At 38.5% G+C, this 18,363-nt stretch overlaps 1 protein-coding gene across 1 annotated transcript; it reads right to left on the bottom strand.

Moving 5' to 3' along the window:
- Positions 1 to 6,430: 6,430 nt before the first annotated feature.
- LOC309450377 (GLIPR1-like protein 1) lies at positions 6,431 to 18,221 on the bottom strand (the record flags this gene model as incomplete). The annotated part of the gene is made up of 6 exons (XM_082073212.1): positions 6,431 to 6,585; positions 6,680 to 6,706; positions 6,795 to 6,847; positions 12,999 to 13,102; positions 15,453 to 15,698; positions 18,051 to 18,221. The coding sequence occupies 6 exons, from the start codon at positions 18,219 to 18,221 to the stop codon at positions 6,431 to 6,433; spliced, it is 756 nt and encodes a 251-aa protein (XP_081929338.1).
- Between the last annotated feature and the right edge of the window lie 142 nt (positions 18,222 to 18,363).

The raw sequence follows: 18,363 nt of genomic DNA on the forward strand, positions 1-18,363 counted from the left end.
ACAAATCTGCTGTTCAGCGGATTTTCCTATGGTATAGATTAGTCAGAGCAGCTCAATTACAATTATGTTGCAATACCTTGTTTCCGTTTCAGAATTACTCTAGGAATAAACAGATTTAGGAAAACTGCATATATTGAAATTTGACCTCACCCCAAGAAAAAAAAAAGTTACTGAACAAGCAGTTTGCTACGGAACAGACCTTCTGACCTGGTTTCATGTGTAACAGAAGTATGAAAGAGCCTAAGAACAACTATATGTTTTAAGAGCTAAGGTCTTGTAATGGAGATTTAGGTAGGTTTACAGAGAAAATACGTTGTAGGTTGTAAACAGCATTCATGGGTCTTATTCCCTGCTCAGTTTTGCAGGTTAGGCCTTCTCCTGCTGAACACTTGTGGGAATTACCACATGTTGCCTTCTCTGTTTGCATATGCCTTTTCCCTCTTAAATAATACCTTTGGTTGCTTCAGAGTCTTGTAACAATCCGTACACCTAATTGAGATAGGCTGAAGGAGCTGTAACCCTCCAACACCATCACAGCTATACCTATCTCGGCTATTAACAAGAAACATATAAATATTTATATGTGTGCATGTGTTTATGGATGTCCATACATTACTAACACCCCACACCCTCCTCTTAGCCCTGCCAGCATTTTTCGACCTATTTCATGAGGGAAGGGGCAGCTGCAGAAGGCAACAAAATTGGTGCAGAGAAGTTCTGGTGTTTTGGATCTTTTGGGAAAGAAAGTGGCCCTCCAGTTATTCTTGTTGTACAGGCTTAACACAGCCCTTACCAATAAACAGCCCCCAGAGGCAGAAGAGACCTTGACAGAGAGGCAAATGAATAAGTATTAGATTTTCTTCCACTTTTCTTTTAAAATAGTTTCCCGTGCTTTGAAACTCTCCTAGTAAAATCACCATTTTTTTTCTCTGATAATTTTTTTTTTAAAAAGACTAAGCTGAAGTGGTTAGTGGGAGGGGCACAGTGGGCACATGTGATCCGGGGCACAGTGATCTATGGGCACATGTGATCCATGGGCACAGTGATCCGGGGGCAAGATGCTTTTGATCCTGTCATGTCCTTAAAGAAAATATGCATGAGGCACTGGTAGTCACCTCCTTTGACAAGTGAAAGGAAGTAGGAGGTGAAGCTCCCACCCTGTCACAACCCCAGCCTTTGGCTGTTACCTTTTTCTCTATCAGTGGTTGGCCGTGGCTCCATCTGCCTCCAGAATATGTATGTGATGGTCACGATCTCACCTGTGTTTAGTAGATTCACCTGCTGACTCTGTCTCCTGGTGTACCAATAACAGTGCCAAGGTCCCTTGTCCAGCAAATGTAGTTTCTATTCTGCTGTCATGTCTCATCCCAGAAGCTGTGTGAAAGTACTGGCAAAGGTGATAGTCCCCTCAGCTCTGGTGGGACATTTTAAAATTTATGGGAGGATGGCCTCTTGCTGGTGTTGGTGACTGCTGGTCAGGCTGGGATGGTGAAGGGGATCTTGGGAGAGAGGTTTCTTCCTGTGGGTGCCGTTACCTTCTGTCCTGCCACAGGACTGAGGTTGGTCTCTCCCATCAGCTGCCAGCTTCTGGGCTACAAAGTGCCTTCCACTCCACTATGTGCACTCCTGAAGCCCACAAAGGCCCACTGAGGTGCCACTGGCAGTGTGGCATGTATGTGGAACACCAGGTAATGGAGCTCTCCTTAGATCAAATCACAACAGATTAGATCATGATGGTGAACAGCCTCATCCCCTGCTACTAATCTGAATGCAAGAAGGCCTGTCCACTGCTTTGCTTCCTTTGAAAGTTGTCTTGCCTCTTTTCTAAACCAAGGCCAACTGAGTCGAGTTTACTGTTAGTTATTACCTTTCTCCAGCTGAATTTTACCTTGAAACTAGAAAATAAGTATGTTTACTCTCTTTCTTTTTTTTTTTTTTTTTTTTTTCCTAATAATGCCCATGCAATCTATGAGAAACCAATGCCTTTGGTCAGCTAGGCAATGATTGTATTACAACTACATGTAATTTGCACAAAAATTATAATCATACTAAAACTGCAACATTAATTTAACAATGCGGTGAGCTGGCAGTTATATATGTGTACAGTTTAAATTCTGTGGTTGGAAACTGAGTTGAGACCTTTATGAAAGAGGAAACTTTGACATATCCAGGGTAGTCCAGGTTATGAGATGCTTGTCTGCAGAGATGACTCTGGCTCCATCTAGTGATTCTATCCGTAATTAAAGCAGAAGTCCAGCCCACTCACAAACATCTATAACTGATTTTTTCACAAAAAGAGAATAATCCTTTGCCAGCATTAATCAGTGGATCTTGTAAAGCAGATGCAAATTAAGCTTTGGGATTTCAATATTATGTATTTGTCTGGACAACAAAAGCATTGCCTGTTCCTGCACAGATCTCAAGTAAAGTTTTGCACAATAAGCTGGGTATGGCCAGGAAGCTGTACATCCCAACGATTTTGAAAAGAGTCCCCATGTTTACACCGCACTTTCTCACTTCTCACTTCCTGTTTTCCATTTAAAACGGCTGGAAACATAAGATTCCTTGGTTTTCCCCAATGCACTATTCAGTCAGAGGGCTAAAAGGCTGGAAGATTACAAACTATTACAGAAATCCAAGATGCTTGGGAATCTGCAAAATTATGTTTAATATCGTCCTCAAATGTAGTTCCCTACAGATTATTGTTATTTGTGTTGGGGAAAGACTCTCCTTGTCCTTGACTTACTAGGTTCAGCTGAACAAACGGTGGATCTGCTGGAGCTTGTTTCTTGTTCTGTCCGTGGGATAAGGCAGCTGCAAGATCACTTGGCCTTCCAGACCTGTGAATAAACTAATATTCTGACATACATGGCTACTTCTATTACACAATCTCACCTCAGGGCAGAAAACAAATTAAATGAAAGGATGGTGGTGGTACTGGATTTCCACAAGATTTATTTTGTATTAAAAGCTAAATAATCTTGTAATTATTTTATAATAATGAAGTTGCAAACAGCCTCACAATTAAGATGGGAGGCCATCAGTATGGGGTTAGACTGCAGCAATTTTTACTGTAGTTTTGGTTAGGTGAATTTGTACAGTGCTGCTTACTGCAACTGTGCCCTTGGACTAACTGAGCAAAATCATGCTGCGCTGCTTGCTGTGTTCTCTGAACAAAGTACCAGGATGTCACACAGACTAAAGCACAAGGTTCTGGAGGGTGTTTTTTCCCCTGTAGTGCCTATCAAGTGGAATCATGTCTTTTTATCATGCGTTATCACACCTGCTTTGCCCCTTGAGGACAGCCTGTTTGACTCCCTCCCCTCGACCAGAGTATGAGCGAAGTGTGAAACACTCACCACCTACCCAAAGCAGGTTCCTCTCTTCGGTGATAACTCTGCTGAAGATTGTGGAGGAGAGATGGACAGGTAGTGGCAACACTGTGGAAGACAGCAGCCTCTTGGACCATATAAATACCTGAAGGGAGGGTGTATGAAAGACAGAGCCAGGCTCTTTTTAGTGGACCCCAGTGACAGGACAAGTGGTCAAAGGCACAAACTGGAACGCAGGAGGTTCCCTCTGAACATCAGGGAACACTTTTGTTACTGTGAAGGTAACTGAACACCAGTATAGGTTGCCCAAGGAGGTTGTGGAGTCTCCATCCTCAGAGATGTTTGGAAGCTGGCTGGAGATGGTTCTGGGCAACCAGGCTCACGTGGTGCTGCTTGAGTGGGAGGGTTAGACCAGATGCCCTCTAGAGATCCCTTCCAACAACCTCAATAATTCCGATTCCTTGATGGGACCAAAGTTTCAGCAGGTTGTGCAGGACAAAGGCTTTAGCATGATGTCAACAACATAGAAATAAGAAGCTTGTTATAGAGTACAAATATATGGCTAGCTGGACAGGATCTCCAGTTATCTCACTTGTCCTTCATACATGATTGAAATTTCCTGAACTTAAATTACTATCATTTGTGTCTTTTTAAATTAAAGGCATTTGAAAAATGAGAAGGCTTTTCTGCTGTCCATTGTAAGCCTGTTTTCACGGGATAACACAAGAAATGGTTAGTAGCAGCAGCATGAAAGTGTTAAAGTTCAAGAACTGCTACAATACTTACTGGAATATTATGGAATAATGCACAGGAATCTCTAAGAGAACATACAACAAACCATTACAATCCACATCTATGCTGCTTTTAAAAAGGGGATGTTGGAATGAACTATCTTCTCAGCCATTCCTAGATTTCCTCCCCAAGACACCAAATTGGGGGAAATGGGGAAAACTATATGTATTTTCTGTGGACACCACAAGAACAAGCACAGAGAACAGAAACCTTAGAGCACAGATTCAGGAAAGCAGAGTGAAAAAATGTTTTAATGGAGAGAACATGACTTAATTTATTGAAACAAGATCTGATTGCATCACTATCTGCACATCATTCAGTGTTGCAAACTCTGTACTACTTAGCTCAGAAAAACACTGTATCTCAGATGAAAAGCTTCTATCAGCCTGGCATAAATGTGGCCAGTAGGTTTTAGCTTTGGGAGACTGCAGAGCTCTTTTTCAACTTTGCCTTCTCTCCAAAGCACACTCTGATTGTCACAATCCTAACTGTAATGGAGGTACCAAATGACAAGAAGGACAGTTATGCTCAGGCATAGGAATTACTGTGTTAGATAGGAATTTCTTCCAGGCTATCTCACAGCTCCAAGTAGAAAAAACTTAAGTTTTAATAACTGAATGTAAACAGGGGATTTTGTTTGTAAAAAGGCAGCATCTTAAAATTATGCAATATTAACACACTAAAACTTGAAAGAGCTTTATTGTATTTAAATGTTGTATTTCAGGTACTAAGGAAACTTTTTTTCCTTACAGGTGTCTAAAATTTAGCTCTGAAGTAAGCTTTTCAGCCCTAATATGGCATCTAAATAATGATTTTATCTTCAGACATGGTGAATATCAGCGACTTCCAGGTAAACAAATGGGAATAGCTGCTGCTCAGGAACTGGCATGCTGCACAATTTTGCATGTAGGAGCCACCTATTTATGGTTTTAGGTATATAATATTAGGCTTCTAGATTTCAGAATGTAATGAAAGTTTTAAATAATAAAACCTGTATTTAAAAAGTCTGCTCTGTATTTTAGTAATTTTAGAATAGAAAACTTACAGAAGAACTAGCTGTCACAGGCCTAATTTGAAATTAATCTACAATAGAAGTCTATCTTATTTTGAGACTTTTAAGTTATTTTTATATAATCAATGGAAATATCAATATAGATTAAGATAATAAACTGGAATGTTTCAGACCTAAATTGTCAATCACATACAGAGAAAGAATAAGACAAATCAGTTCCTAAAGTTAAAATAACAGCAGCTTTCTTTAAGCTCAATTTGCGCCCTAATCATTAAGAAAATAGCAGAATTTGCAGGTTTATTTGTTCATTTACAGTAATAGTGGAACATTACCTAGGAATAATGAACTTTCATACAGTCATATTGGCATTCACTAGAAAAGACTAAGATACAATCAGGAAAAAAAATCTAGTTTCCTATACTAGTAAGAAAAAAAGCTTCCGATTCTTGTAAAAATTTCATGTGTCTTTTGGAGAAAGTGAAATTAATGCAAGTATATTAATAGAAGACTTCATTCATGTCTTGGATATAGAAGAGTAAAATCTGTATTGATAAAATGGACTTGAGCAAGTTTCAAGATAAAATTATGAAAATTTATTATTAAAACTTTAGAACACTTACAAAACAGGCAATATACTATGTGTAAGTAACGGTACATATTCAAACAAGGAATAAAAAGCCTTAAAATTAAGCACAGGGTTTAGAGGGACTTAGAAACAAAATACTTAACAATAAATCTAAAGCTACACATTTTGAATGAGGAACAATAAATGCATTAGGTTATAAATACCAAGTTGCACTAACTTCACAAACATCAAAAATTCTGAAGAACCATCTCTCTGTAAAATCTTCTTTATGCAATTTATTCGGAACATTCTGTCACTCTAGAAAACAGGACTGAGTAGATAATCTGCTAGCTTTCTCTCAGCATCTCAATTAAGCAATTGTGATTTCAAATATTGGCTTAGTATGAATAGTAGCAGTTGTTCAATTGACACATACTTTTCTCCTCAAATTCCAGGAATAGAGTATGTCACAGTTTGGGGAAATTTGGTATTTAAAAACAAGGTTCCAAACCTTACCAGATACTACCTTTATCTTAATATTTTCCCAATTTAGGTTTTATGCAGATATAATTTCACTTTCTTTGGCATGTTGGCTTTCTCTAAGGGGCATAAAATAATATCAACAAAATTACTGTCAAAGGAAGTAATCTTTAAAGTCATGTCAGTGTGAGTTTTCTGCTTAATTCATTAGCAAGTATCTTTAGAAGACAGTATGTATTTCAAATCCCATTAGGTGGTCACATGGATGTTTGTAAAGTGTTTTTTGAGAAAGTAAACAGCTACAAAAGCAAGAAACGTCAGCAATATTCTCGAAACTACAACAGCAATACAAGCCTCATCGCATACAACTGTGAACGCCCAAGGCGGGTACCATCTTGAATAATCTATAAATAAGCATATAAATATAAGATTATTAGGAATACCTACATTTAAAGTAACTGAGGGATATAAGTAGCAGCATAAAATTGTAATACGTACAGATAATTTTATCACGTTCTGGATTTCCTGGAAAAAGGGAAAAATAAACACTTTTACCAGCCAGCCATGATTTATCTCTCCTTAAATCTTCACAAGCTACCTCAAACAAACTTACCAGATTTACATTCAACAGAATTTGAAAAACTCTCAGAATTCCCATTGATAAACCTTACAAATAAAACAAAAGCTAAAATGTTTTGATGAACATTAAAACCAATATTTAATCATCTCAATGTCTCCATAAAGCTATTATTGTATATAACAGTGACATGAATAGGGGAGAGGGACATATTACATAGCCCCTTTATTTTCAGTTTGAAATCTCTCTCCTTTGTCTTTCTCAAAATTAAAAATACTGTTTGATATTAAAAATACATGCATGAGCTAGTAAATACTATAAAATTCCATTTTATGGATGAGAATTGGAGAGACTATTTCCTAAATGCACCTGGTATTCCTCATATCTGTTTTTCAGAGGTGTCTGTTACCTAAAAATTATGACCTAAACGATTGCTGGATGTTTTTAAAGCTATACTAATATATATATTAAGCAAATATAATAACCAACTGTTGAACAGAAAACACAAGTCTTACTCCCAGTTTATTGAAGGAAACTTATAAAAATGTTCAAACTCTAGCCATAGAAATCTTCTATTATAGCTTGTGACCTCCCAGCAGGTGGAAGTTTTCAGTTCTGGAGCCTTCTGAAGAAAGGTGACCTACTGTCTCTTGAAGTTTCCCTCCATTAAAACATGATGCATAATTAGCAATTCATGGCTCTAATTAATTTTCTTGACAAGAACAGCATTAAAAGAAATACCCCCTTTAATGAATGAATCCTATTCACCATGGGGAAAATATAGCTGGAGAATTAAATCAGTATGCAGTCCCTTTTGCCATAGACTAACCAGGTGAGAAAGACAATGAGCCCCTGATAATAATTCCATTTATAACTATAGAATGAATTACAGACCTAGAATGACTTCTCCACAATTACTGTGACTGCTTACAGAGTGTATCAGCTTCAGCAATAGTGATGCTCAGCTGTAACTTTGCTGTGGCTGTGCGAAAGTCACAAAAGACTCAGTAGCTGCAATTTAAACATTTTAGTCTAAATACACTGATTAGTAGCTCTGCAGGTTCTGAATGCCTATGAGACTACTCAAGACTTGCTTCTACATGCTACTTTGACAAGCTTGTATATAGATGCTGGTTTCTTTGGTACGATTAAGTCAGCAGAGTATCAGAGTGCAGTAGAAACAATCCTACAGGTAACTACAACCTGTCTCTAATCAAAGACTTTATAATGATCACTGAGGCCCAGATTCGGTAAAACATGGACTATCTATTTGTTTCCTGGATGTACATGGTCTTAAGAACAGTTTTAAATTACTTGGGAATTGGACCTGAGAGAGCACCACTGAGGAATAAAACAAAGCTTGTAACATTCTTGTTCAACTAGGTGGTTGGCTTATTTCCTTCTACATATTGCATTTTATATTTGCTTTTACTTACTACACAGGTTATTTTTACAGGTGTCCCCTTTTCCACAATTACTGCATGATCTTCCTTCTATATATGGATTTCTTGGAAAATCAAAACTACGAATGAAAAGTTTCACATATAATTTTCAATTATTTGTTAAATATATTAAAACATTTGTTGAAGTAAATACACTGAAAATGCAATAAATTGCTGACAATTCATTAAAAGCATCAGAATAATTTTCCTTCATTTTCATTCTTCTGTCCCAGTGAAATAAAGTAATCTTTAAAAGGTACTATTTTTCTTATGGGAAAATACTCGGGCTTTTAATTCAAATTTTACATTGGTATATGGACTACTAAAACACAATGTTCTGGATGAAGCCTGGTTTTAACTGAGGAAAAATGAGGATTTTAAGGTGGATAATTTAAAAGGTGACACACTCCAATATAGCTTAAAGCAAACTATTTAGCAAAAAATAAATCTTGTGAGCTACTTACTCTTGAATTATAACCTTTAGAAACAAGATCTTCATTCCACAAAATGCAAAAGTCTTAAGAGCAAGTATGCAGTCTTAGCGAAGGCAGTTGGATCCTTACATGCTTAATATCTCACGCAAGCAAAGCCAAACTGTTTAAGTATTCAGATCAGCCCACAGTAGTCACCACTACACATTCTTAGAAAGGCTCCTTATACATGTAACTGCTGAAAACGATAATGCAGATACCATCATCCTGGCTGCCTATATACTATACTACTAGGTAATGGGAAACACAGTACCCAGTCTGTGCTGCATCCATTAAAAAAAAAGATTAAGCAATACTGTTTCCCAGCCTAATCTGGGGAACATGGGCAGATTTAGTCCTCTTAAAGGACTCTGGGCTATTATAGTTACATTTGTCACTCTACTCACCTCCACAGTGAGCACTCCTCAAAGGAGATAATTTGCACCAAGACCTGTGACATTTTTTTCAGGATTCTAAGTCTGTATTCACACTCTCTATCACCTGTATTTATAAACAAGAGCTACCCACCAGACATACAGACCTAATAGTTGGTATAATGTTGATGTACAAGATGCAGGGAGAACACCCCCAAACATTACCTGTGACTTACTTGCTACTACTCTTCTTTGAAGTATCTTTCATATACATTTGCCCACAGGTATACTGTTGGCCTAAGTTTTATCTGAGCAGCATCTACAGTAGCATAGTACAACCACAAGCCTAGACATGCAGTTCAGGCAGCTATAAAAAGAAGGGGGATCTTCTGATCCCAAGAACTGAACATAAGTATTGAACCTGTCAGAGAAGAGCAGCTGAGAGAGTTGTTTATATGTATATATAAATATCCAAGAAATAAAAAGTTACAGGTTAAATAACTTACCTTTTGGGTGATTGTCCATATATACATTCAAAGAATGGGTAACTCCAAACAGTAGCCCACACAGTTACCTTAAAAAGGGTCTCAGAATCCAGAATAAGGAAGACCAAAGGACAAAGCATTGCTTCTAGAAGCTTTGGCAAGAGCACAATGCCTTATAAGGGTGTGAGCAGACCCACTGGGTGACTGTGCACATTTCGGTCGCAAGAGTGCAATACAAAGAAGCCACAGATGTTGCCTGAGTTGCAATTCAGTAAGTCTTTCTTGGTATCAAAAGCTTCAACTGTGAGTGGTAATTATACTATTACTTCATGAAGTTCACAATCCACTGTGAAATCCTCTTTGAGAGGACTGATAGAAGTCTCAGCCACAGATCCAGAAAGATGAAAGGCCTTGACTTGTTCTCTAAAAGGCCTTGTTGTTACAAGTAAGTAAATCTATCTATCAGTCAATCTACAGATTGGTTAAGACCTAGGTTGTAGAGAGCTGCCTCACTGAGAAGGTGTAAGGAATGGGAAAAAAAGGCACTAATTAACTTCTGGAGGGAGAAAAAAAGTCACTCCCGCAAGGAACTTCAGTTGGCTTCTGAAGACTATGCTATTTAAATGGAGTAAAATATACGGGAGACTATCATACAGGCTTTAATTTAACTTGTCTTGCTGGTTTAGGCCACAGAAAAAAAAAGACTATCTCCACGAAAAGTGACATTATTGTATTTTATGTTTTACTCTTTAAGAGTAATAACTTAATTTTTCATGACTACTTTTCTATTTGCTTCTGACAGCTAGTGAGTATGGCGCTGACATTTTCCATGGTTTTATAGGTGATTGCCTTCTCCCCCATGTATCACTTCATATTTACTTACAGCAATTTTCGTTTACCATTTTAGTGATCAGCCACTTGAGGTCTTCTAACATTGTAACTTGCATAGCTTCTTCAGGAAAAACTGAGTCCTAAAAATGGCAGATACAGCCACCTATCAGGGACTGGATGTCACCTATCTTTCTAAAGAGGTGGTAGAGACGAGGCAGGTCATATTCATGCAAAGGTACAATACTAAAAAGGTAATGAGATGTTATCTGTATTCCCAAAAGCATAGAAGTATCATGGATTATCATTTTTTTCTTATAACAGAAGACCTGAGAGGCACTGACTGAAGCTGGGACGAGGAGGTAGTTTTTCCACACCTGCTGAAAGCCACAGCAGCACATCTCTTGTTTCAAGGATGTCACGATCTGCCAAACGGGGATAACATTGGCTGTTCCTGCCAAACAGGACAATATTGGCTGTTCCTGACAACATCCAGGACTGTAAAGAATCCTCTACTGATGTGAAAAGGTGAAGTGACAGCATTTGGATTGACAGCACTTAAGACCCACAAAATACAGGTACTACCTGTACGACAGACTGACAGAGAATTGAGAGAAGGTATGTTGCTGTTTCAAGGCATTTTATTATTTTTAAGAGTGTTGGGGTAACCTCAAACACTACAAATCCTAACCTGAAACTGTAAATGCAGCTGTTCTAATGCTGTAAGATGTGAATGTGGCACCATCAACTCACAACAGAAAACAGTTATAAAGTCCTTTGCTCTAAAATAAGTGGAAACTTACAGCTCCAAAACCAGGAGAGGTTTTCCCTTCTGCTAGACTTAAGACAAAGATCCCTATGAGTTTCTACTTTACATGGAAGCGCAAACGAAAGCAACAGTCTGAACAGAACTGAATAAATCTTTTCAATGACATCTACAGTCCATCTGTGATGGTATTTGGTATTTCTAACCACCTTGTAATACAGTCATCCTCCTAATTCTGATATACAACTTTTAAATGTGTGAGAGAAAATTGAGCATGAAGACTTACAGCTGGGCTATCTGATTTGTGTGAATTAAACTAGTTTCCTTAGAAGTCAATGTATGATTAATTACTCTGGGCATCACAGACATGGATGTTCCCAGCAGCAGACCTTCAGAAAAAGTCTATAGAAAGACTACACTGTAAAACTGCTACACTGAATAAAGTAATTTTGGCAAGGTTGTCCTTAAACTGGTGCATCCTCAACTCTGAAAAGAAACCGCTATCTAGCAAGTAACTGAGCACTAAGGGTCCAAACGTCAAGACGGAGTCATGAAGGTCAAGCTGGAAGAGGCTGTTCCAGTATCTGAAGTGTGGTGGCAAGGTCAAGATTTACCTATTTTGCAGACAGTTTAGGAAGGGAAATGGCTGTTAGAAAATGGTCTGCCTGCTCTAACTCCACTCCACAGCGTTCTTGGTATCAAGCCATGGACAGAAGAGCAATGGCATGTTAGACCTCACCTTAGACAGCCATTCAGTTTAGCTACCAGTTCTCCAGCACACCAAACCAACACGGTACCTTGTTGCAGAGTAGAAAAGTCTCAAGTGACGAGGTTTTACAGACCACTGTTGATATCAGTTAAACATTATTCTGCACTGTCAACTGGAAACATTTTAGTTTAGATTTTAAAAAGCAAACAACAACAAAGCTCCACACCACAGTAAGTTTCACAATAACAACTTAAGTACAAGCCCAGTTTTTTGGTACAGGAAGAGAGATGAATTTTTTAGTTCAGACTAATTGAACTTCCCAATAGTGGCCCAAGTTTGCTAGAAAAAAAAAAAAAAAAACAACCAGAAAAAATAGCTGTCATGCAAGCTCACAAGCTCTGTATGTTTTAAAATGACAAACATTGCATATGCACATATGCACATGCTTTGGTATGGACTGTGCATTATTATGAGACAAAATTTATTATTTTAAACTACCTGCCTCTGGGTTTTCAAACTCCTCCTGCTTTAGGAAAAACACTATCTGGGGTGGGTGATTTTTCAGACTATCAATTTAAATGAAAAATCACAAGTTGCAGTTAGCTTTTTCTTGTATTGATCATTTACTGTCTTCTAATGCTTAAACAATGTTTGTTATAATCACAGATATTAAATAGGGAAGAAATGGTAATGTAATTTTATCTTACTCAGTTAGACAGAAAGGAAAAGCAAGTGATCTAACAACTATGCTATTATTCTATAATTTCTAAGGAATAAAAAAATAAATACTGTGTGCAAAGCTGAAGTGCAGTTAAAAATGTATAAAACTTTAAGAGGTTTTCTAGCTCCGGCTGAAGTTGCCTGCAGCAACTTTGTAATTTCTTCTGTTTCATATGAAAAATAAACGAATGATGTGGAGCATGAGCTAAGTTTGGTAGTTGTTTGCTTAAGATTGGCACAGAATGTGCTTTAGCAGTAAAGTGATTAAAAAACGAAACAAGTACATGTTCTAATGCTCATGGGTCTCTTGATAACTGAATTAGACAACCGTCGTTTTGTCCGAATGCATTTATAAAACTACCAATAAATAAAGAATCCAATTTACTTTCAACAAAACGTCATTACAAATGCTTTCATTTTTTTTAACATTTAAACCAGCAACTTACCGTGGTGAATAGTTGCAAATAAAAATTACTGCATCTCGTATTCCTAAAACTTGCTGACATAGAGTAGCGGCACAACCGACTTTATATGAAATGTCCCAAACAACCTAAAAAAAAATTGGTTTCAAAATAAATTTAAAACTACACTCAACAGTAACCTAGTCTAATATCTAGGAAGTTTCCTTTATTTTCAGAGATCTTACATGTTATTTCCATTTTGCAACATATGATCTTTTTACACATTTAAAAGAATTGCTGGTGAGCAAGCCTTTTAAGATGAACTTCTAAATATTTACCCCTTGAGATAAAGTGATCTGTGCTGCAAGTTTCCAGAATCTTCTACAGAACAATCTCAGTAGCAGTCACTGACTTTATGATCCAGGGCTAGAGTTCAAGGAACAAAATGGAAATCAGTGGCAACTACCCAACAGCTTGTAACTGAGGTTACAAGAACGGCTTCTCCTGTGTGCTGATTACTACTGTAGACTTCAGTCTGAAAGCTTCAGAATCGCATATTTCAGACTGACAAGCATTATTTGTTATGGTTTAGTATCACAGTTTAGGCATTTGCTTTTTCTTGGGAGATTCTTCCTATACCTTCTGCATATGACTAACCAAACTGTACTGAATTTAGGTAAAAATGTTTAATTATATACCTAGAACATCTTGTTGATCATACACTCCACATCTGGAAAACTTAAAGACACACTGGATTATTCCTGGTATCATCCCAGTACAAAGGGTCCAGGCCTCAGACTGACAAACTGATTTGAACATCCCTAAAAGTTCCATCTCCTCAATTGTAACTGCAAGACACAGTTATGTTCAGCAGACATAACATCTTTTAGAAAAGGATGGTAATGTTTAATGTGGCATTATCCAAATCCTCAATTAAGGACTCATTCAGGGGCCTTTATGTAACAGTTTCACATGCTTTTTGGAGATTCCCACTGTTCTGAGATTTCTGTGCAGTGGTTCTCTTAGCAAGTCTGCACAGCCTACCTAGTTATGATTTGCAAATATTACCCATTTTCAATTTTGTGTTTGAGCCTTCAAGACCATGATGGTTCCTGGATCATGCAGGGACCTTCCTTATCAATTTTGATGACATATGTACTTTTACATGTTCATTGCTGTTTAACCCATGTACTCTGCTTGGTTTTTCTATTGATTAGTTTCTATTGATTAGTTTCCGTTGTAATCTTGCCTCAAATGCATGAACATTTTGATACAACTTAACTGTGTAACAAGAATGCAAGCAATCTTAATCAGGGGAAAAAAAGCTTAGAAGTGAACATCATTCCAAGAGAATGCCAAATTTTAAAATGCTGGGAAGTGTATTGCTATGGAACTTCTTATAATTTATTGTGCCAGAGAAAAAAAAGAAAAATACATCCCTGAGATATTGTCTAATTCTAATCTTCAGATTTACTGCCCAATAAACAGCAAAACTCAAATCTTCCAGCCTTCATTTTGAGGTTGTTACAGGCAGAACCAAGGGCAGGAAATAAGACTTAACACTTGAGGAGAAATAAATGAGAAAATACATAACAAGAGGTGCAAAAAGCCCCAAACAGAAAATGCTTTGTAAATGACTCTGGGAACTCGAAATATTTTCATTTCACAATCCAAAATCCACTCAAAAATAAACTCACAGCTACTGTTTTGTCTGGTAACAGTTTCACTCTTACGTATCCTGCACACTATTTTACACAGAAAGTAGTCTAAGTATCTTTGAATACTGAGATTAAAGAGTCACTTTTAGTAAATAAGATCTGACTTGGCATTATCTTCTCAGATTAGTGAAATATTATGTGTTGGGCCATAGATGAAACTAATTCTTCTGCAATGCTTACTTTTAAAGCATGAAGATGGATAAATCCATCTAAAATAAATGTTCAAATAAAAGCTTTCTCAGCAGAATTAAGTTTTTCAGAACTACCACTGAGAAAACAGAAATATATCATAAATTGCCTCTTTTGTTGTTGATGCTCTTTTTTTCTCCCTTTTTTGCAATATTTGAAAATAATATAATTTACTTTGGCTAGATTTTCTCCTTCTGTTAAAATTTCTACTAAGGAGTTTCCACAGGCATTCTGCATCTACCACAATTATTTCAAAGAGCGTCTCCAAACTTACAGAATTCAGAACTGTGGCATCACAGCTAGAGAACTTGAAATGATTCTTTTACGAAGTTCATGTAGTACTGATACAATGAAACAAGAAGTGAGGCTTTCAGTGAGGCAAATGATGTGGACAAGAAGAATGGATTATTATACAAGAAAAAGAGGTGGGCGGGGGCAGGAGTAACCAGTAATACAACCGTTGCTTGAGATTACAACAGACAGGAAGCTCTCAGTCACTAAAAACCATATATACAACTCTCTATTATTTACAGCCCTTAGAGATTCATCAGATAAGCACTACACAGGACATTTTATCGAAGATAACTCTTACCTGAAAGTAATGACCGCAAACCTTACTACATTTCTGCGTTGAGAAATTATAGTATTTGATCTCATCATAGAACAATTTAATGGCATTAGCAACATGGAATATTTTACGATTTCCAAGCCAAAGATTCTCTCCAACAGATGTGAAATTAGGATGGCACTGATGTTTCTTATTTAAGTATGTGTTATGTTGAACAGTGCATTTCTTCCCCCATGCCCTTGCAGTCCTTGCCAAAGCTGCATCCCAGGTCTGCAAAACATGAAAGGTGAAACAGTTGTGCAATGTTAAGTTACAACCGGGTGTTAAATAATCAGATAAAACTAGTCAGGCAACAAAGTATAGATAGATATCATATACTGGAGTTGCATAAAGGCATACTTTCCCTTATTTAGGTAATCACTCGTTATATTTTCACTGACTTTTCCTGTTGCAGTACAGTAATATGAAAAAAAAACATTAGACAAGTTTTTTTTCCCCCTTCACTGTTGAACATTAACTTCGTAATAGCACTTGCTAGTAATTGAAAAGATTTCTGAAATGCACTTTTCTCTTCAGATAAGGAATTAGTGTCACATCAATTAAACATGAAACTTTTTTTGTATTTCTTGTTGTTGAACAGGTCCTTAAGTATTTCTATTAGGTACATAAAAATTAATCCAAACTAAAAATGCACAGATACTGTAGATTCAGCTGTATAAATATTTTAAGTATTTTCAAGAGAGACTCTGGAAACAAATCTTACTTCTTATACAGTAAAGCTTTAAATATACATCAGAGCATTTCACAAAGACAGCTTCAAGAGCAAACATGTCAATGTTTGGCCAGTAACTTAATCTGCTACCTCTTACTTCTTTGCAGTCTGTCACCATTAACACTTCTGATTCCTGAACATGAATGATCTTTGGTATTTGATTTCCAGTCAAGATTGTTTTTCATTAAGTTTCTTCCATCATTACAGTACCTAGTTTTATCTCCTATGTAAAAGATGCAGTGTTTTCTTGTCTAGGTTTATTGGAGTTTGTACATTTCACTTCACTCTTAGTCTCTATGTGGATCATACAATAACTCCACTGGGTGCTGATACCATTTTCTCCCTAAAGGCCTTTAGTACTTTTCTAATAATATTTCTACACGCATACCTTGATTCATATTTTTTCCTGTTTTTCCTATTCCTGAGTACTAAAACTGTGTACAGTGTCTTTGACAAGCTTCTTCACTTCCACTCCCTTATCTGCCATTCTGTCTTCTGATGGCATTTTTGCCATCAGTATCAGTACACGATCCAGAGTATCCTTTAGCTGCTCATGCTCACATTCCCCTCTTGTGGTACAAAGTGGACTAAACATCAAACATCCCCTTTTTCCGCACCTTCTTCAGTTTTGTTTAACCCTTTCCAGGAAAAAATTTCAAATGCAACTAGTTTTGGTTATGACAAGCAAAAGGTTCTTCCTCGCCACAGAAAACTCCCTCAGCCTCAGTATTGCAGTTCATGCCCTTGCTTTTTATAGAAAGCTTAACTCTTCTGGATCAGTCCTGCTGCTGGACCACTGTTTCGCCCCAAAGAGAAATTCCTTGGGATGAAATGTGAGCATCAATGGGCTGACACTAACTGTATGAGGTTCAACAAGGCCAAATGCTGAGTCCTGCACTTGGGTCACAACAACCCCAGGCAGCGCTACAGGCTCAGGGAAGAGTGGCTGGAAAGCTGCCTCGAGGAAAAGGACCTGTGGGTGTTGATTGACAGACAGCTGAACATGAGCCAGCAGTGTGCCCAGGTGGCAAAAAGGCCAACAGCATCCTGGCTTGTATCAGGAATAGCGTGGCCAGCAAGACTGGGGAAGTGATCGTGCCCCTGTACTAGCTGCTGGTGAGGCCCCACCTTGAATCCTGTGTTCAGTTTTGGGGCCCTCACTACCAGGAAGACATTGAAGGTGACATGGAGAGAGTTCAGACAATGGCAACAAAGCTGGTGAGGGGTCTGGAGCACAAGTCTGATGAGGAGCAGCTGAGGGAACTGGGGCTGTTTAGCCTGGAGGAGGCTGAGGGGAGACCTTCTCGCTCTCTACAACTACCTGAAAGGAGGTTGTAGCATGGAGAGTGTTGGTCTTTTCTCCCAAGTAGCAAGATGAAAGCAAATGACCTCAAGTTGTGCCAGAGGAGGTTTAGATCAGCCATTAGGAAAAGTCATCCTGAAAAGGGTTGTCAGGCACTGAACAGGCTGCCCAGGAAACTGGTGGAGTCACCATCCCTGGAGGTGTTTAAAAGACACATAGATGTGGTGCTCAGGGACATGGTTTAGTGGTGGACTTGACAGTGCTAGGTTAACAGTTGGACTTGATGATTTTACAGGTCTTTTCCAGCCAGAACGATTCTGTCTCCAGCCGGCCTGTCCAATGTCCTCCTCCTGCCCACCTGGTGTTTCTAGACTCACCTGCCTACAACTGACTCAACTCACTGCAGTATTTGCCATCAAACAAACTTGATATTTGACCACCAATCAGTGATGCCATCCACCCAAGGCGCCCTGGCCCACTGTCCCATGCCCCTCGACAGGGCTATGGTGCCACCCCTGCACCCCAGTTCCTGTCCCTCCATCCCTACCATGTAGCGCATGTTGCTGGCAGGCGGCTGCACTTCGGAGCGGAGCTTATTGTGCGTACTCACGCACAGCTCGATGAACTTCTTATCTGTGATTTTCGGTAAGTTGGGTAATGGCTTGCTTGCAGCCCTCAGCACCGGCCACAAGGCCAGCGCCGCCACCCACACCCTCATAGCCTCGCCGGCCGGGACCTAAGCAGTTTCCCGCCCACACCGGCCTGTTCTAGAACCTTCTCCACCAGCGAACCGAGCTCCGCGGCGGCGCGGCGCGAGGAGCCCGCTGGGGGGCGCTGCGCCGCCGGGCGGGGAGCGGCAG

The sequence above is a fragment of the Streptopelia decaocto genome (assembly GCF_964273445.1).
Source record: "Streptopelia decaocto genome assembly, chromosome: 1".
NCBI classification, from domain to species: Eukaryota; Metazoa; Chordata; class Aves; order Columbiformes; family Columbidae; genus Streptopelia; species Streptopelia decaocto.